Consider the following 20,822-nt stretch of genomic DNA (forward strand, 5'->3'; position numbering starts at 1 on the left):
ATGTTATTACTCCATTTTGTCCAAAACAGTCAGACTGCTTTACCGTTAGTTAAAACTACTTCTTCCTCAAATCCTTTACTAGGATTACTGCACCGTTAATGTTTCAGCTGTCATCTAGAAAAGTCAGATCTCAAAGCCCGTTCCATCCTTCTCTCCACCACAGAGTAGTGCTCCACTGAGAACTAGAAAGCTGAGCAATTTGACTTACAGACCGAAGGACAATTTCAGCCCACTTTAAGCACGTCATGTTCCTGTACGCTGGTTCCATTCCCACTTTGTCTTAACTTTCTCATTAGTCATAATAGAGCAATGCTACCGTCTTTGCTCATGAAGTCCTTTGAGATGTAATGATACATAGTACATATTTCTAGATAGTTAAAACCTTCTGACTTAGGCAAATATCACATCAGTCACAAATAGCTCATGTAAACAGACAGATTTTCATCATACTTAATTGTATGAAAAATCAAATTAAAAGGGAAAAAAGAGATGGAAAGATTCCCTTCTTGATGAATACAGGTTACATGTGTACCTGAAGTGGTTGCACTGAAATTGCCCATCAGCTTCTGTGAATCAAGTCTGTTCAACCTCCTCTAGTTCTGAACACCAAGTCTAGCCTTGCTAGACAGGAGGAGAGTGTAAACTCGACTTTTCCAGAGGAGGACTGAAAGACAGATGGCACATTATCCTGAACTGTTAAATCCTGTATTGTACTAATTCTGTTGAAGTACGGTGTTTCAGTCTAATGTTTTCTCCAGCTAGTAACTCCCATATGTCTTGCAATATTTGCCTGGTGATTTTAGTGTGATCTGATTCTGTTAGAATAAGTCTACTAATTCTATTTGAATTAGTAGCAGCTACAGCTGAGAATAATGAGGTTCCTCAAAGGAAAAGGGCATGACATTATTTTTTATTAGTTTATTTCTATAAGTCTTCCCTATTTGAGAAAATAGAATGATAATGTTTTCTTTCAGGAAATATTTGTAACCTTTGCAACTCTTATGAGCTAAGATATCAAAGGTTACTGTTTAAGCGTAGCCAGCGAGTCGTGGGGTGCTGGGGAAGAGTTTGCGCATGTCCATGCACCTCTTGTCAATGAAGAAGGAGTTTGCCTTCACAGAAATTTCATGTTCCAGGTTTGATTTGTTGAGGACCAGTATCTGCAGACTGTCACAGGCTTCTTGCAGACGTTGCTTTAAGGTCTGTAAGGTGTCATCTATAGTGCAAACCTCAGTGACAAGCCTGAAAAAAGAGAAGGGGACAGGTTGCTCACATAACTTTATCAGTCCCTCACCACATTCCTTTTTTGACAGTGGAGAGGTCACCCTTTCAGGCAGGATTTGAACAGCTGTTGTATACAGTGGGATTTTGCTAGAGACAAAAATAAAAAGGCAACAGTTTTCTACTTCCATAAAAATACGCAAAATTCTCTTACTGGACTGTGAAATTCAGCTATGGGAGGAACCCTGGTGCAGTATTTCTTGAGGAAACCTCCACAGAATATTTTGAAGACAATATTTTTAAATAAGATATACTCAATAGGGTTCTTTTGGAACACTGATGTGTTCCAACTGGATTGGAGGGAGATAAATGGGACTAAAATTCAGAAGACCCTTCTTCAGTCACTAGGGAAGGAAGGCTAGTATCTTGGACATCTTCTCTTATATCCAGAAAGACACAATACACACTCTGCAATAGACCATAGCACAGGCATCACCAAGCTGATGCCAACACGTGCTGGGAAGCCCCCACAGCTGTACAACCAAAATGTATGCCAAATGAGCTAACCTGCACAAAGATGATACTGGAGTCACTATATAGTTGAAAATTAGCTGAGGCAGTAAGAGATGCTGCCTCATTCTTATTTGCAATTAACTTTTTGAGGAGCTTGACCATGAGATAGGGTTTTTTGCACCAAAAGACAGAATTTTGTCTGGGATAACATGTTTCTAAAATCAGGTATTTTCTAAAGTGAAATCTTGTGTTTCATACGGAATGGAATTAAAACCAGTTCCTAAGTCCCAACTCTGACATAAGACTGAATCCCAAAAGATATCAGCCACCAGCAAGCAATTGAGCTCTTAACTTTCCTGGGAGACGGACTCTAAAGGCAACTACACACATTGAACATTAGATGTTTTGGCCTGTTATTTCAACATAGCTACTTGGATTTTACATCTTTCTCCCAGAATTTGTATCACAATGTAAGGAATGCAATTCTAACGTCATCAAACTGATTCACACTGTCATTAAATTTCCTGTTCTTGAGTGGCTGATGAAGGAAGGGACAGAGTAGTCTGGCCTTTACTTACTGAAACTGAGGTGCATCACGGCAAAGTTCTATATTGGGGCGTCTGGTTCTTCTCTCCAGGCGGGTCTGAGCCACTTTCAGTGGGTACTCCTTTGCCTTTATGGATCTCTCCAGTAGCGTGATTGTATTTTCTGTCAGGAAGATTTCCTGAAGTATCTGAACAAAGCAGAATGTTTTTGTAAGCCTCACGTGCATAGAAAATCAGAACTCACTCCCGTTTTTAAACACTCCTGTTGGAACAGCTTCCGTTCTGGCATGTCATTTTGCTCAGTTTCGGGGAGGAGACTACTATGAACTCACATCAATCGAATGGATTTGTATAATGTTGGCTTGATCTTGCCATTTCTTTAAAAGGACATATGGTAATCAAATCTCATAGGAAAGCCAGGAGGAGGGGGCTGTACACTCATACATCACATGAAAGTGTTTAATTGAGTTGTTCCTGGAAAAGAGGCAAACAACTTCCATTAAGAATTGCACCATCTCTTTCCTATTATAAAATTAAGAAATTTGTAGGTAAATTGGAATATAAATTTATTACAAGCAGAAGAGAAGCACTGAATTATTGTGATGGGGGAAATTCCAACTGTGTTTTTGTGATAAAGCTGTTTTCATAGAGGCTGTGTTTATAGCTCTCCATTTTGCTTCATTATCTAATTTTCCTCCTAAATAAAAAAAAATCTGCTTGATCTATGAACATTTTGTAAAGGTAAAATTCCAACAAACTGTCATTTTAATTTAAACCTTCATTCAATTCCTATTTCCTTTTGCCTCATAAAAAGTTCAAAAGCAATCAAATATGTCACCTCTGAAACTGTTTCATACTTGAAGTATTTTGGGGGCACTTGCTGCAAGAACATATGAACACAAGTCATATTTTCATTCTGAAACTAAATTCTAGAAGTTTTGAAAACTCCATTGGGAGCTGTAGAGGGGAGACCTGCTTCCTTGAAAGGTTTATTTTCTGTAAATGGAGAAGATATGGAGTGAAACGTCACCAAAAAGGAGAGGTGCATGGAATTAGTATAGCATAGTTTTTAGTTGCAGTGCATGTTACCATATAATCGTATTATCCCTGAGAGTCCTGTAAGTGCTTCTTATATGTTTTAATCTGTATGAAAAAAATGAGAGAAATTGCAAGGGAAAAGTTTTGCTCAGTCTCTAAAAAGAAAGAAGGGAGAAAATGTTTATATTCAGGTAACATTTCCCAGCCAATGGATTGTTATTTCACTTTCATTTATCAGGATTCATTACAGCTAATGTGGTGAACCTGTTAAAGCTTTTCCTATAGACAGCTTTAAAATGGAAGAGAACAAATTGGACTCATGTCGTTTCTCAGCCAGTCTACTAAAATCAGTGCAACTTGAATTTCAACAATGACTAAAAATGGTGTAATGTGATTGAAATTATGTTGCTATTTAGATCTTGCCTACACATCTTGCCAGGTTTGCTAATGATGTGTGTGGTTTGAAAATTCAATTTGTTCCTGCTGCAGAAAGGTTATTTATAGACAAAACCCAAAGAGTTAAGGATGCCAGGAACTGCACCCCTGTCCAAAGCCTTAAGGGCTTGTTGATATTGTATAGTAGAGCAATGTGAAAGATCTCCTGGCTAGCACTGTCCAAACCAGTTAAACCCTTACAGCAATGCAATTTTCCAACAGATGAATCATCTTGGACCCTGAAGCAGCAGCATATGAACATGACTGTACTGATATGAAGCCAGGTCTCCACACTGTACTGAGCCCTCTGGGTCCAAGGTTGGTTCTTGCAGAGCTGGCTTGAGAGCATCTTCATCCAAAAAGAAGTTTTAATTGCTTATAGACTGCAGGGAAAAAAATCTGGTTTGTTATGAAGGGAACACAGTATGGAAGACAGTGAAGCTAACAGTAGTAAATTTCTCCCTATAATTTTATTCTACAGTGGTTCCTTCTTAATTAGACAATCACTGTAAGCTAGCTATGTTATGCAGGTAATCCAGGTAGCTATTTGTTTTGCAGAGGAACTACTTATGATGAAGGCATTGTTAGATACACTGTCTTACATCTTGTCTATAATTTTACCAGTTACACACACTTTTTTCTATAGATAAAAACCAAGGGAAAGAGAGTTAATGAAGTTAAATGTCTTCATTATGCATCAAGTCCACATCCTTTCCTTTTCCCTGAAAACACCAAGGATTTGGGTTTTCTGCCCAGAAGCAGAATCTGAATAGTTTGTGCTGTTGTCAGAATTTTGCTATTTATAACCTCCCTAAGAGAATCCCCCATGTGTTCATCTGTACATGACAAAGTAAGGTCCAGCTCCTACGCAGGCTGCTGGTGATTAAGCAGATGTATGTCAGGGAGTTTTACAAGCCTATCAGTCCTATCCTTTGCTCCCGCTGCTCACCTTCATTGCTAACCAAAACGATCAACCTGTGGGGATGTACCAAGGCTGTGAGGCAAATAATACGCAGTGATTTTAGAGGTCATCTGCTGCTTTAGCAGGGTCCTCCTTTCCTGTGTTTATATTCTAGCTTCTGTCACTACAGCAGTGTTTCCCATGCTACGCCTTACTGCATGCGAGTGAGCCAAATTCACTGTGGGGTAGTTCTGTTAGCTGCTGCAGGGTATTGTGAGGGTGTTCGCCTCTTACATTAATTCTACTTACATTTTGTAGTAAGTTGCAAACAGATTTATTTCTTTACTTTGAATTACACTTTTTATTACAAAAACAATGAAACAAGCAGAGAGAACTTTAAAAGAGTGCTTTTCTGAACCCACACTTTTCTCAAATCCTTTTCTGATGCATTCATATGTGGCCACAGCGCAAGTACAACAACCCGACCACAAACTCATGTATTTCAAATTCACTGTTTCAAGTACATGAATGTTGGTTTGTTTCCATTTACAGCACTTACTGTGCTGTGTTGTCAGATAGCACCTGGCTGGGCCTCATTGTCTGCTCTACACATAGCAAACACATAGGTGTGCCCTTTGTGACACAGAAGCAAGAGGCTGTATTGCCCTCTCTTTTCAGAATAGTAAGTCATGGATGCACTTCCCTGACAAATAATGGCATATAACTGACATAGGACAATAGGAGTCTTGTATCTAGAAGCGACTCAAAGCATTTAGAGCTTGTACAGCCCACAACTTCACACAATGTTAATGTTTGAAAAGGGGCAAGCTCTGAAGTCTAAATAGAAAATGTTTCTCTGTATTGGGAATCCAGTAGTTCATTAGTCATGAAAAGAGAGCTTTCATCCAAAAGTCACTGAAAACTCAGTTTTATGTCCAACCCTTACACCACTTTGTGTCCTCACAATGTGCAGTAACTACACTCTCATGCCACACAACTTCACTAGGTGCTTTGGTGTCCTGCTCATAAAGGTAGGCGTAGCCTGCAAGCATATTGCGCACAACCAAGGCAATCAATTAGTGCTACTGAGCTAAACCCCTCATTCATTTGCTAAAGAAAAATATTGTTTAAACCTGCTTGTGAGCTCAAAATTAAAACATGAAACTATGTATCCTTCTTTAAGCTGGGCTCAGCTGCATGTAAGTGGATGTGGTTTAGGCTCATTGTGTGTTCTCAAATTCTTTCTTCTTTTTTTTTTTTTTAAAAAAAAAAAAAAGAAAGCACTGTCATTTAAGACATATAAAGAAAAATGGCCTCAAGGGATCCACCTCCAGTGCATTGCAGGAGCTTTGTACAAACAGTTTTCGGTTACTCATTCTGGCTGTGCATTGGATAAAATGATTTAGATAATCTGCTATACAGAAACGGATTGGTTCGGAGGATCACCAGATAGTGTTGCACCCGTCGAGGTCATTTCTGGATGACCTCCAAAGGCAGGAAGCAAAAACAACAACTGCTGAGCCGCGTGTTCCTAAGAGAGCCTGGTGAGGCACTGGCTCAGGTAGCTGCCAGTCCGGAAACTTTCCCTTCCAGGACATGAGTAAAGTTTTGTGCTGCAGCATTCTTGAGAGCTTGTAGAAAACTGCACTCCCCCTGTTCCCTCACTTCACCAAGGCCACGATTTTTATAGGCTGAGCGCAGTTAGACTGAGAGAAAGAGCCGCTGAAGTCACACACGTTTCATCATGTAATTAGGGTAGTCTTATGCACAACATAAGCGTTTTTAAAATACTACACCCTGACAGCTGTCCTTGTTTCTTTGTTGTTTCTGAGGTTTGCTCAGTGTTTAGTATCTGAGTGCACAAAGCAGCAGCCAGGTAATATAGTGGGAGGAACATTCTTGTGCCTCCTCATTTTGTAAATTTCTTTAATATTTTGCCTTTCAGTCAGTTTTTTAAACCTTTTTTCATCCGTGTTTCCATATTTAATCCAAATTATTTTGTAAAAGTTATATTTGTTGAGGTTATACTTAATTAAATAGTGTAATTGTGACTGATTAAATAATTAATTTCAGGGTATATGACCACATTATTTCAAAGTAAAACTATGTTATCTTGCAATCTTTGGATTGCGAGTATAACCCAGCTCTCGAATCTGAAATTAATTTGGACCTGACACTTTTTACTGTCATGTCATAGACGAATTCTTGGTAGAGATTACCACGTGCCTTGCTCTTGTTGTTTTTAGGGTGTGTTTGTTTCTTTTGAAGCTTAATTGCAGGTCACTGTTTTATGACTTGCTTTGTTTTTAATCAGAGGGTGGTGGGGAATAACCCAGCTATCTCTTAAGAAAAAGGAAAACATATTTAAAAGGAAAAAAAAAAAAAGACACATTCCTCAACAGAATGTGACACCAGCAGGTAATGCATTCAGATAGTTTGACTGTATTAAAGCAGAGTTAGAATCGTTCTGAGCAGTAATTTTTGTGCATTTGTTGTGTATACTCACAACAAGAGTACCACTGGTTTAGTTTGTGCCCAGAGAAAATCTCTTCAAACCAATGCATTGCACAATTCATCAAGCATATCAGGAGTGGGGAGATTGGTCCAGATTTGGGAATATTGCAAGCTTTTATATATAAAGATTCATAACAATGGGAATAGGGCTGGAATCAATACAGTCAACAGATCTGAAAGCTAAAGCATATTCTATGTGTGCTAAGGGATACCTATAAAATCCCCATATTTTCTTTATAAATGTCTTAAACCTGACATTTTCATAGAAAAGAAGAAACTATCAGAATGTAAATACTATGCTTTTAAAACTAAGAAGGCTTTAAATATACATATGGACATTTAACCTGTGTCCTTACACAGACTGGTCTATTCAGCATAGATTGAAACAGAGGACCCAGGGACCCCAAGCCTTTCATTTGGTCAGTATAACAATTTACAGTCTTCTAAAAATCCTCCTTTTACTGAATTCCAGTATGCATTTTTTTTCTTTAATCTCTGAAAATAATCCAATCAATTTCACATTTATATGCAATCAGTTTCTATTTAACTTTTCCACTGGTCCTAAAAATGTATGAGATGTTTATTTTAAAACAGCTTTATTAAAATTAAAGGAGGAGAAAAACATGGGATCATTTAACTTGGCCTGGATTTTCTAAAATATTTTCAAAATAGCAGAGGAAACCATAACTATACACAAGAAAATGCTTAACTCTTTGCATATCTCCTTGCTACACTTTTAGGTGTTGAAGAACGAGAACAAGCCTGAGTTCTGTTGTATTTCTCCTCCATTTTACACTGTACTGTGCTTTCAGATGCTGCAGGACCAGCAGTTTTAGAATGCATACTCATTTAGGAGAACACTATAAAATGCTCTGTTATTAATGTCTTTTTTCTAAACCTGGTCAAAAAAAACAATACAACAGGCGGTTTGGGCCTTGTGCATGCTCTGTTTTGTCTCAATTACCTCATCTGAGAAAAGGGTATACATTTCTTTAACGGAGAGAAGATGTCGCTAGAAAGAGATGGTGCCAGAGAGAAACAGCTATGGCTCATGCGGCTCTTCTATAATATTGATTCCTGCCAGGAACAAGATTCTTTCTAGTCATTAATGTAACCTGAACCCAGTCACGGCAAGCTAAATTTGCCCTGACTTTAGAGTCAATGCAATGCATTTGTCTCATGACCCTTTGGAGCTTGAAAATGCTTCTTTTCCAGAAAAGCTACTACATATGTCTACCTCTGTTTCCTGCAAGACAGCCCTTTTGGAGAATAAGGAACAGCTTTATAAATATATATGAGCACTGCTGCCTTGAACTAAATGCTATTTGCTCTGCCGAGCCTTTATGAATTGCCTGAGTGCTGATGGGTTGCAGGGGAGGGAGTACTAATAGCAACCACCGCAGTTTCTCACACATAAATGCTGTGGCAGAAAAAAAGTTATCTTCTATATCAATGCAAGCAAAGTCTCACATCCATTCCATCCAGGCTGTCTTTACTTAGCAGCTGTGTGTCCCTTGGTGTGCGAAGAGATTTCTGTTATTTTGCAAATAAAGGCACTCGGATTCATGACAACCCGAATACATCCTGATGTGCAAGGGCTGTCACTTGATTATGACAACTCTAGCCTACCTCATTTCGTGTTCCCCTTAGGCTAACCCATGAAGTGGAGCGTTGCTGCCTGGCATGCTGAGGAGCCAGGCTCCTCCTATATCGTTTCTCCACTTGCCCGTAGTTTGTACTCTGATATAGTCTCTGCAAGTCTTTATGATTTCATGAGATTAAGCAACAATTTTAGGAGAGAGAAATCTGGTTTTGTCTTCAAGTGAGTGCCTTAGCTTTCATCTGTAATTTCTCTTGGTTTGTAGGCAAAAGTCTATTCCTAGCTTAAATAACTATTTCCTCCTTCAAACAGGTTTTTCCAGGCAAGTTTGAGCTGCCTACACCAACCAGCACACACCTTCCTAACCACTTCTGAGTCATCCTTCATTAATCATCTGAAAACTTTACTCTCAAACAGGCTCCAGTATTAAATTATAAGATTAACTGTATACCCAGCCACCATGAATGGTCATGAAAAACTGTAAATAACTGAGTTTTTAAGGCATAAAAAGAGGAAGGGGAAAAAAGCGACCAACAAAAATGTTTTAGAAGTTATGTGAGGATACATTGGGGTCTGAGATTAAAGCCTTTGTAGGGCAAGTGCCACGGGGAAAGTACTCGCTCTGCTATATGCATATTCCTTCCTGCACCTCACAACACTGCTGCATCTCTCCTACATGCTTCTTGCATGGGCACCACCCATCGTATTTTAGTATTTCTTTATGTTCCTGTTCAGAGGAACAGGCTGTGTCCTTTTCAACAGCCGAGGAGGGCTCCTTTCATAACTTCTCAGACAAGAAGTTTGAAAACTATTTCAGAGGCTGGTAGGCAGTTTCTGGGTTTATTGCCACTGAAGTTTTCCTGGCTTTCGTTCTATATTTTATGCTTTGTAAAATTAAGTAGGTTCATCCCTTGAATTAGAAGAAAGTTATGTAAATATAAAATGTACTCAATTCTGCTAGCCGCCATATAAACATACTTAATAGTTGCTAAGACAAGAAAGGTTTTTTCCTTAAATTTATAAATAAATTTAAATTTAATAAAAATAATGTGTGAGGATAGAGACTGTGGGGGGGTAACTTATTTACGAGATGGACTAACTTGCTAAACCAAAATACTATAGGCTTTTCAGGTATGGAGTAAAAATATACCAGGCAAAAAGGAAAAAGAGAGTTATTTTCCATCTTGTATTGATGTAATATACTGCCTTTTCACACCTCAGGGGTAAAAAAACCAAACAAACACGGTGCTGTTTCTAAAAGCACACATTCTCAGCGAACTGAGTGGAAATACTTGGAATCATGGCTACTCATTTATTGGAGTGGGTGGTTATTTTTTCATAGTTTTACTAAACATGTACCTGTTTTTCTAGCATCTTTCTGATCCCGGTGCTCCCGGGTAGTGGAATAGCAAGGCTTGCAGGAAGGGTGGTGCTGGGTGCTCTGCCTCTGGGCATAGAAACACTTCTGAGAGCAGTACAGGTGTTGGAGCTGGCAGGGGTAGTCTGCTGTTTCGATATGGTACAAATACTGGGCTATGTAAACATGTCACTTGCTGTCTGGTCTGACTGATTCCCAGAGCTAATGTACATGAACATCCTGCCCTATTGCTTATTTCCAGGGGACTGAAACCAAGTTAACTATTTATGTTTATGTTAAATTTATGGAAAAGAGATGCAAACATATTAATGAGGGCCTGGCACCATGATTAAAGGTTTTCCTTCTTTTCCTAAAGATTTATGTACTTTTACACCAGATACAAAATACATTTACCATAACGTCTCTTGGCATAAACTGTTTCTTGAGGAAGATGAAGACACGCTGAAGACACATACCACCCTCTTCTACACTGAATTGCATACACTGTTTTCTGTTCACCAGCCTAAAAATATGATCCTAGAGCAGCCCTGAGCCTCACCAGAGTCATACGTTGTGATGAGACTCTTGCAGAATATTTGCATCCCCAAATGACCACATGCTCTCTGAGCCCAGTGACGATGAAACACAGTGGAGCTGTAATACCTTCTCTGGGTTTCTGATCTAACCCTTGCCACATACATAGCTACGGCTTCTGCCTCTAACATATCTTATTTCCAGGGTTCTGCTATCCAAATTCTGGATGAACTTGGCATTGTTATGAATAAGATTAATCCAAGAACCAAATAAGATAAATTCAGAAATGGAAACGGGACATTTTCAGTCTTAGGGTCAGAGAGAAGTCTTAGTTACGTGCAAAGTCTGCACTCCCTGCAGGTCACTAGGCTTTCCTGTAGAAATTCCTCTTTGTAAGCCAGTGCCTGTAGAGAGGTCGGAACTTTCAGGGAGAACAGTGATCTGGATTTTGAATTCCTGCTGCTAATGAAGCTATCTATCTGTGGTAAGCTGTTGCAGTGATGAATTCCTTTGCTCTGAAAAATGAGCACTTCTGTTTTCCATCTAGATTTGTTTGGCTTTTGTCTGGCCACTGATTCTTCTTTTGTTTTTGTCTGCTCAAGCAAAAACTCTTCTCTTATGATTCTTTTTTCTTCTGTATAGATACCTGTGGATTTAGCAAGTTCTCTGCCCCTACCCTAACTGTTATTTGGATAAGCTCAATAAAGCAGTGTCATCTAGAGCTACTAACATCCTCTTTTTTAGCCAGCTAAAGGGAAAGTTGAGGAACTTCTTCTATCAATTGCTTGCTTTCCAGTCCTTTAATTATTCCTGCAGCTGTGATGACTTCTAGGCTTTGGACTTACAGTAGGAAATGCTTTACACCACACACTTGCTCGCACATGCTCAGTTTGATTGCCACTGTATAGATGGCAAATTGTCTTAGTCCTCTAGAAGAAAATCAAGCAAAAGTGAGCAGGGAATAAGTTTACATAGAAGCTCTGCAGTGACCTGGACACGGACACATACAAAAAAGGTTTTTAAGGACAGCATTTCCTTTCTGCATTTGATAGTTTCCTGTTCAAAATTATACAAAAGCAATGTAATGCTTTTTTACTGTTCCCCTATGCAAATCACCTCCCAGACTTGTGATAGACTAGAGGTTGGCAGCCTCACCAGCCAACTTCCCCCACCAGGCAGGCAGGAAAAGCCAAATAGCAGACAATAACAATCTGAAGTGAAGAGAACTCAGACAATTGCCTGAACAGATCAATGAAGTAACAGTGAGAGCAGACAGCAGCTGGACTGAGAATGCAGAAAAGCAAGTGGAAATCACTGACAACCAGCGCTCTTTTGAGACTTGCCTTGTGCTGACTTGGTTACTTGATCTGAATTTGGAGACTATTCCGTACTTATACAATCTAAAACCCACAAAAAAACACGTTCAACATCTTTCGTGCTTTAGAAGCAGGGAAAAAAGCATTAATTTATGTGCTGTGACTTAACACATACTTAGCTGGTTAGTTTGCATTTTCCTAAGAGTCCCTAAAAATAAACTGAAAACGTCTTAAACTACTTATGGCAAATAGAATGGCAGGAAAACTCGGATTGTTTCCAAACGTGCATTGAAAATGATGAGTGAACATGAGGCTCCCCTGCAAGAGAAAGAGTCTTAATGGAAGAACTTACTGAACTCTGGCTGAAGTCATATGAAAGTAACACAGTGAATCTGGCCAGCTTAACAAGATTTTATCTGTCCATCTATATACATATATATATATATATATACACACACTGCAGAATATGTGTTTCAAAATTCAACTAATACACTTGCAACACGTCACTTAGTGAAACCTTGCTAAAAAGGCAATACAGATAGAGATTAATACAGGTCTGTCTCCTGTGCCGTTTCTGCTTTGTATAATATGAAGACAAAGGCAGAACAAACGTTTGAAAAGTTCACTGTCTGACCCACTCCAAAATATCATGCTGTTTCTGACCACAACCAGGCCAAAATTCAGGTTAAAGATGTGGAAATGTGTTTATCAAAGGGAAAACTTGGACCTTAGGTGTCAAAGGTAGACTAATGACATTCTGTGGGTAAATACTCCTAAATTTTAGTTAATTTAGGGCTCTTCCCTTGCTGCTGCAAAATGAAAGTATAAAAACTTAAACTCTTCTCCTTCCTCTAAAACAGATAAATGTGCTGCTGTTTGTGGGCCCCTTTATTTGCACACTTTCCAAATTTAGTTCACTGTTTAAAAAAAAAAAAAGAACAAAGTAATTCATTTACTATTTCTGTATCAGGAAATGGCCAGGGAATATCATCAGTAAATGTAAAATAGAAAACAAATACCATCTAAGATATCTTTCCCCACTTTAAACGTGGAAGTTGCAAATGAACATAATCAGTATGTGATTATGGACAGATGTTGCATCGTTCATTGTAAAACCTTGTCATCTTGTCAGTCTGCCTGTCTTTGAGTGAGCTCTTCTCAGGCCGTGTGTGAATCAAATGCAGTTTAAGGAAAGGCAATACAGGTGTATCTTTTGAGGAGGTGCTTATTCAGGGAGGATGTAAACTGTAGAGAAGATTTCAATGCCTTTTGGGTACAACTAAGATAATGCGCAGCTGCCAACTCTGAGTGAATCTTACCTTGGCCAGTTGTGCTTGGAGTTTGTTCTTGGCATCAGCTACTTCAGCAATACGGTTGACAAAGGCCACATTGGTACTGCTGAAAAGATTCCGCATGTCCTCAGCTGCGCTCTCCAGAGCAGCCTCGGCTTCCTCTCGGAGCTTGACAGAGATGGCCCTTGCACGTTGAGAGCACTTGATATTGTCTTCACTGAATTTAGCCCATGTTGCAGGGACTGAAACACTAGTAAGACATTTAAAATAAGAGGAAAATGAAAAAAAAAAAAAAAGCTTAGGTGAGCTATTTTCCTTCAGTGAGAATTATACCAAATTACACTAAGTGCTCATCCATTGAACTGTGCAAACTGTGCAATCACATACATCGGGTGATTCTATGAGTTTTATACCCTTTTTTTTTTTTCTCCTCTATAAACCAAAGGTTTGGCAACAACCAGCGGAGACTTTTGGCGAGCTGTTGCTTCGACGGTGTTTCTGTGGCTTGCTTGAGTGTTGTAGCTGCTAACTAAAGGTCTTACTGGCCCCGGAGTCAACTCCAAAGTAAGTAGGTTTATGTTTTGCTCTATAAAGAATGACCTTTTCTTGCATACTTGTTGTTTATTGATGCTTAAAAATAGTTTTTCAGGATCAGGTATGAATGTCAACAAGGCAGCTTCTTCCTGTCTTTAACAGGCTAGGTGATGGTCGGAGTTCATAGCTGCTGTGTATCTCAGCTGAAATTTGACTCATTTCTCTGTGTCAAGTTTCAGAGTGCTTATGGCTTTGATGGGTTATGAGATTATTTAGCATGATCTCCTGTACGCTGCAGACAATCAAATTAGATTCAAATACAATCTGCTTTTGTGAACCCAAACATTTATCCCGGGGAAACTGAGTTGTGTGTCACCAGAAGACATGAGAACCCAACCTAGTTTAGGGAAAATGAGCAAGAAACCAAAGGAGGAGGATTGTTACACAGCTCTTCAGATAGCTCTGGTCTGCCATCAGAGCAGCCCTAGCTCTTGAGATGTGTATGACTTGCATCATAAAGCATGTGGCTCTGACCTCCTTGTAGCTTTCATCTTCAGAAGGAATGATAGCAGGAAAATGGATAAGGCGCTGACTTAGGAGTAAGGAGAACTAGAATTTTCTCCCACCTCCAATGCTGCCCTGCTGTGTCACTGGGATAAGTACCTCCGTCCTCTTACTTCTCCATGTATTAAAATGAACGCCTCTGCTTTAACTTACAGGGCTATTACAGTTAAATTTAGTAATATCACGAGACAAGCAGAAATGGCTCTACTGTGGCAAAGTCTGTGAATATACAGGGGAAGCCTGAATATAGGGCTCCTGCACTGCAAAATGGCACCCATGAATGTTCCTGCTGCAATGTCCTCTACATAGACAAACTTTGGGATGCTTGGGTTTGTGTCCACTTTTAAAACTGTATACAGTTGGGACATTTTAGTTCGGTCTGTAATGCTAAAGCTGTGCCAAATCTTTTTGATCATCCTGTTTAATACATACCTCTGTATAGCTTGGTGGACTAATTTCCAAATAATCCAAGCTATTTTTACAGAAAATATATATAGTCCTCGGTGTACACTTGCATGCAGTTTACCACATTGCACTTAACTGCACACCTTAGCTGAATTTTGATTTGATTGGATGTGGTTTTAAAACCTGAAGGCCACAGAACAGCGTAAATCAAAACCAGAGGGAGACACCTGCACAAAGGAGTTTGAGGGCAAGGAGTCAGTGGCAGCACAGTTGTAAACGATGAGCCTCGCTGAAAAACACAGCTCAATACTGTCCTCACATCAGTGCTGTAGGTGCTGCAGACTGCCAGCTTCTGCCTGCAGCTGTTAGGAGCTGTTAGGAGGCGGGGAATAATTGAGGACGATGGGGGGTTTCACACAAAGTAAAAACAGGGCCATACAGAGAGAGAAGCCACTTCTTTCTATATCACTTCTCAAAGATAAGGCTAGGGCTTGTGCTGCACTCAGGCTCCTACTTCCAGCAGGGAGCATGGAAAGAGAAGGCTACAATAGCCACTCATACTCACGTCCCATCTACTTTTTCCGCTCCGTGGTAAAAGTCGATGCAGTCCGATGTGTTCTTCAGGTTAAAGCACTTCTCGTCAATAAAACGGGTTGAGCTTTTGTCAGAAAGATCCTGCTCCAGGGCATGCTGTGCATCTCTGTTGGTGCTGTGAAGGGGAAAGACTCACCTTAATCTGAACCACCTTTAATGCTGTTGTGCTAAATAGTTAACTGCTTTCATTAGCTTCCTACAATGCTTCCGTTCACAGTTTGTTGGCATTTACAGGGGCTTGAAATTGCTCGGTGCTCCAATCCAGCTAGAGGGAGCTGCTGTGCCGTTCATCTCTTCTAGCCTCCAGTGAGCATTCCCCAAAGAATTGTATTGAACTCGCTGCATTTGATAATGTTTGTCCTTTTGAGGACAGACAACCACAAGGGTGAAAAACAACAGGCAGGTGTTGCGTGGCACGAAGGAAAGCCTCAGCGCAAAGGGAGGAGGTTTTCAGTGGTCACCTTCATGCCAGCACAGCTGTAAGGGAGAAGGCCCGAGCAGAGTTGTGGTTTCCCATCTCTCTGGATTTGGGGGACAAAGTCACTTGCATAATTCGAACTGTACATCACTGGAACATCTGTTTAAATATTTCTGCTCATCTTGATGACGGGGAGGGAAATATGTTGCTCCATCTTTGCTTTCTTACCCACAAGGCATTTTTGGAGTAACTTAATCTCCTTTGGCTCTTGCAAAAGGGGGGGAAGGCCTGGCAGACCTTGGGCTAGAATGAGAGTAATATGGATGAAGAAAGAATCGGTGTTGCTTTCTAGTGCGTCAGGAAGACAGCAGACATATTGACACGTTTTGTAAATATTGCTGTTTCCGTGATGTACTTGCCAATTTGCATTACTATCGGTCTGCCTGTTGTGGTGACAGAACTGAATCAAAGGTAACCAGAAATGCCAGCCTGAAGAGCGAGACGGAGTTCATGCCGCCAAATATGAACTTAGCTTTTAGAGGATCATATACCCAATATATTACAGTAGTGGGATGAACTGCTGCAGAAATGCATCAAACCTGACTCATGGGAGTCCTGAGTGCCATTAATAAGAACAGTCGTTTCTAAAATCTACTTATGTCTTTTTCTCCTGTCATGTAATATTGAAGAACTGTACAAGTTTATCTTCCTTGTGTGAGTACTCAAACTGTTTCTTTTGAGAATCACGTCATGTCATATAAACATGACTTTTAACACTTGTCAGTTCTGTCTAGTCAACAGAACACTGTATTCAGAATAGTTTTACCTAATTAAATGATAAGACTTACATATATTTTGCATTTACTAGCATATTTGTATACTCTCAAAGAAATAAAATACATTCCAAAGCCTCCCGTAACAAAAACATCTATAAATATACATAAAAATAACTTAAGTCCATTCCGTAACTCATCTGATAGCTTATGATGTGCTTAGATTCCTGTTTCGTTTGCCAATAATTTCCTTTGAATTTAGTTTTGTAATTAAAACCAAAAAAATTCCCTTTGAACTTCATTCCAGTGTGCCACGTAGCAACACTGACACAACTAAGCTTTGATTTTGGTGTCCCTAATTTTAGTGAAGGATTTCAGATTCAACATGACTTTAAAAGCTGAGTGTCAGTCACTTAAATAGTACGTATTGCTCTTCTGCAGTTTAACATACCAATTCCATCGTTGGTAGGAATTAAAAGTGGAGGGCAGTGAGCATCTAACAGGCCAAGTCTTTGCTTTTGCCTTTGCTATTTTCAATGTCCTTGGATACCAGCTAACACTGAATTGGGCTTTCCTATCTTTAAAACAGGGGTTAAATGTAAAGGCTTACCCCAGCTGTTCATCGATTGTCTGTGCAAGTTTTGTCAACATTTCTTGGCAGTCCTTGAAGAAATCAACCTCCTACAGTGGAAAATACAGTGTCAAACTTAATTTGTTTTAGTGAATTTACCCTTTTTATTCTGCATTCTCGATGTTGCAACCATCTCCTATCTCAAATGCAACGTAGGTCAAGAAAGGATGTGTTTTGGTCCCTCTCTTCCTTGGTGCTACAAAGTTGTATCTTTTGACTTGGTTTTATATGGCTTTTTATTATCAAACATGTTAGTAGATTTTATTGGACGGAGTCATTCTAATAAACAGAAAGTCGAATTTTGCTGGGCTTAATTATAATGGAGATACTTGAAACATGAACCTTAATCCATTAAACTACCCTCTCTAACTACTTGTACATTTTTCTAGAACAATACAAATATTTTGCTAATAGTGGAGTAGGTTGAAAATACATCTGATTTCAGAAACAGGCTCCCTAAGGAAGTATATTGTAATATTCTTCCAAACTGTAAGTATTAGTCAAAGAAATTCAAAGGCAGGTTCCATTCAGCTTAAAATAAATAAAAAAATCCTCAAACCAACCACACTGAAGACTATGCAACACAGTAATTACAGTCCCTCAAGCAACGTTATGGTGTTCCAGCCTCTTTCCTGTTTAAAAACTCTGGTTTAGCCCAACATACCCTGTTACCTGTTTATAGTGGTGTAAGTTTTGAAACAGGCAATAAAGTGGTTTAGATTATTTGGAAGTCACTACGACACCCCAAATTTAAAAGCACAGGCTCTGTCTCTGTACTTGTACAGTATGCGTAGGAGTGAGACAACTTTAGAACTGCCTTTCCCGTTAGTACGGAATGAGCCTTTCTTGTCCTTTGTTGTCACACTGTCTAGCTTGCTCCATAGTCAGAGCAGTGCTTGGGGAGATCAGGCAAATAGCCTTTACTTTTCATTTTGCAAAAATAGTTTGTTCGTGTGGAACATTTAGCAGTATTTCCTCCTCCCCTGAATTCTCATGCTAAGTGCTGAAATACATAAGCTAATACATATTAGCTCCTTGATGCTTCATTAAAACTCTAAAACTCCAAGTTGCAGGCTGTAGGCTCTGAACAAGCTTCTCTGTTATCCAAGTGGTCTGCACATCCTTCGGTATCCAGAAAAGCGCTTGAAGCAATGCCATTGTCCCGTAACATTCTTTCCTAGTATTTTTTTTCTCATGCACATCCAATATAACTTCTTTCACATATGTTAGCAAAACATTATTTGATTATTTTTTTAAATTTAAAAGATTTAGCAATCACTCCTGCCCATCTCCTTTTTTTTTGTTCAGTATCACTATATACAGTAAGGCAGTAAACCAGCATTTTATATTGTAAGCCCTAAGAGCTTCTGAGATTTTATAGACCATGGCCCAGAAAACAATCTCGAGAAATGTTTCTAGCTTGCTTTATAGGATCAGGGAAGATAGAACTGGACAAGACCTGACAAGGATGCTATTCCTTTTGCTCCAGGAAGGATGAATAGAACATTAACCATCCCCAATATAGAGAGTTTTACCAAATTTCTTCCTCTTCCCCCCACCCCGCTCAGTCTTGCAAATGAATGAAAGGAGGCAATTATTGCGATGGTTTTACCCTTATAAGTATTTAGTTGGATTTCAGTTGTTTCCACAGTTTGAAAAATAACCTAGTAAGTCTGATCTTACCTTTAGGAGGTTCTCTTCCACGTCATCGTGAACTAAGTCCATACCCTGGCGCTTCTCACGAAGGTACAGGCATTCTATGGCTGTCTGTAGGCAAACCAAGGAACATTTGCAATAGGCTCAGTGCTGCATTGTGGAGTGAAACCTTGAACCTTACTGAAGGGGCCACTAAGCTGTCATGTCAAGTAATGACCATCTGTTGAGGGTGGAACAGAATAGGAGGTGGTTTCATTGAGCTCAACTGATCCTTCTTAGTGGCTCATTCCTACTTACCTATTAATACATACTTTTAAGGATTAGCTGCCATTTGATTAGCTGCTTATTAATGTGCAGCAAGGCTGACAGCTCAACGAGCCCAAGCTTTGTTGTAAATTGCGTGGACTAAAACACCTGCGTTGTTCTACAGTCATCCGTAGCAAAATCCTTTAATCTCATCTCCCCTCATCCTCCCTTACTCAATGCCAAAGTTTGGAAGTTTCATACCTATGCAAGAGAATGACTGCATAACTACAGTCTTTGCATAGGGAATTCAGTTAACCTGCCCCAGCCGGTTAACTTTACTCTCAATGTCTCATCCGCTTGTTTAGAACCACACTACTAAACGAAACAGCATTAGCTGGCACAAAGCCTTTCAGCAGAAGATTTCCCTGAAGAGAAAGCATCCCCAGCCTGCCACTCTGAATCAGCAGAGATAGAGAGAACTAAAAAAGTCACTATTGAATTCTGAATTTTGGGTTTCTCTTTGTACTTGCCTAGAAACATGATAGACATAGCTTCCATCAGCAGTATTGCAGATGTTTATGAGAGAACTTTGACTCTAGTTTTTGCATGGTCTGAGTTTTTGCTAGCATCGTTCATTGACTGTCATATTACTGTGGCTTTTTCTGTCGCCTTTAAGGTTCTGGAGAACTTCAAAATGTTACACAAATTATATGCTGTCCTAAGTGAAAATATTATTGTCACCAAGCAATAGGAGAAAATTCAGAGCTAGGTAAGAATATCAGGATCTTGCAGCGTACAGGGCTGTCTTCTGCTCTCCTGTCATGTACTGAGCTGACCGGCCAGTGCCTGAGGGAGGCTCAGCCTCCTGGAGCCTCAAGCAGAAAGGAAGGAAAAGAGGGCATGGAAATGTCTTGATAGGTTCCTTTGTTCACTTTTATATGTAAAGCCAAGCTTTTATATGTAATGGCCAGGTTTCCATCTTACTGAGGGTAATGTTTCCCCAAGATCTGTCTTGATGATAACGGTAAAAGTCATACTGGTGTTCGACAGAGATAAAGCCATTTTCTTTACCCATTCTGCAGTACAGTCACAAAAGAACTAGCTATGTCAAACCTACCGTCAGCGGTGCTTGGATTTCAGCTGCAGCACATTCAAGCCGCTTCTTTGCTGTTTCCAAGGCTTGGGTCTCTTTCAGGAGACACTCTAGCTCAGAGATGAGCTCAGATCTCCAGAAATGAATGTGGGAGATCCTCTCTCCCAGTTTCCTTCTACTGTCTTCTTGCATCCTGAAAGTCAGTCGATTCTTATCTTGCATCAGTCGCGTTGAGTCGGCGTTCAGTGTACCAGCATGGTGCCTGAAGTCTTCAGACTCTTTTATCTGAACCATGTTTGCGTGGTGCCAGTCACGAGTGCTGTAGCGGCTGTACGCGGTAGCGCGTAATGCAGGCAGAACAGCGGGCAGCCGCTCAGTGGGGTTAAATTGCTTGTCAGAGCTCGGAGGGGTCAAAACCACTCTGTTAGGCAGAACGGGCCTCCAGCAGCTGCGCTCCTGGTAGACTGGTAAGCAGTAGGTGTCCTTGGTGGTGCTGACGGGAATCAGGGCGGGGAAGAGGCAGCTGTTCTTCCTGCCACAGTAACTGGCGAGCTGCGTGGTCCCCAGAAACTCCATCTTGCCCTGGGCTCAGGCAGTCGCCCTTGGGCTGTCCAGCATCCACAGCTGCTCTGAGCAGCCCCA

The 20,822-nt window shown here is 40.0% G+C and overlaps 1 protein-coding gene across 1 annotated transcript; it reads right to left on the bottom strand.

Annotated features, from left to right (window-relative positions):
• Window positions 1-1,028: 1,028 nt before the first annotated feature.
• Window positions 1,029-20,756, bottom strand: TEKT5 (tektin 5). The gene is made up of 7 exons (XM_068422753.1): window positions 20,205-20,756; window positions 18,869-18,952; window positions 17,165-17,235; window positions 15,335-15,478; window positions 13,294-13,516; window positions 2,313-2,467; window positions 1,029-1,242 (listed from the first exon to the last, which is right to left on the bottom strand). Exons 1-7 carry the CDS (start codon window positions 20,754-20,756, stop codon window positions 1,029-1,031), a joined length of 1,443 nt encoding a protein of 480 aa, XP_068278854.1.
• Between the last annotated feature and the right edge of the window lie 66 nt (window positions 20,757-20,822).

The sequence above is a fragment of the Nyctibius grandis genome, chromosome Z (assembly GCF_013368605.1).
Source record: "Nyctibius grandis isolate bNycGra1 chromosome Z, bNycGra1.pri, whole genome shotgun sequence".
Classification (NCBI taxonomy): domain Eukaryota; kingdom Metazoa; phylum Chordata; class Aves; order Nyctibiiformes; family Nyctibiidae; genus Nyctibius; species Nyctibius grandis.

Bases quoted from the DNA above. Each gene is read 5' to 3' on its own strand.
- TEKT5 (XM_068422753.1), bottom strand. From the start codon at position 20,756: ATGGAGTTTCTGGGGACCACGCAGCTCGCCAGTTACTGTGGCAGGAAG. The intron at 18,953-20,204 runs GTAGGTTTGACA...GTTTGCCTACAG, and splicing joins AAATCCAAGCACCGCTGACG to ACAGCCATAGAATGCCTGTA. The intron at 15,479-17,164 runs GTAAGCCTTTAC...TCCCCTTCACAG, and splicing joins ACAATCGATGAACAGCTGGG to CACCAACAGAGATGCACAGC.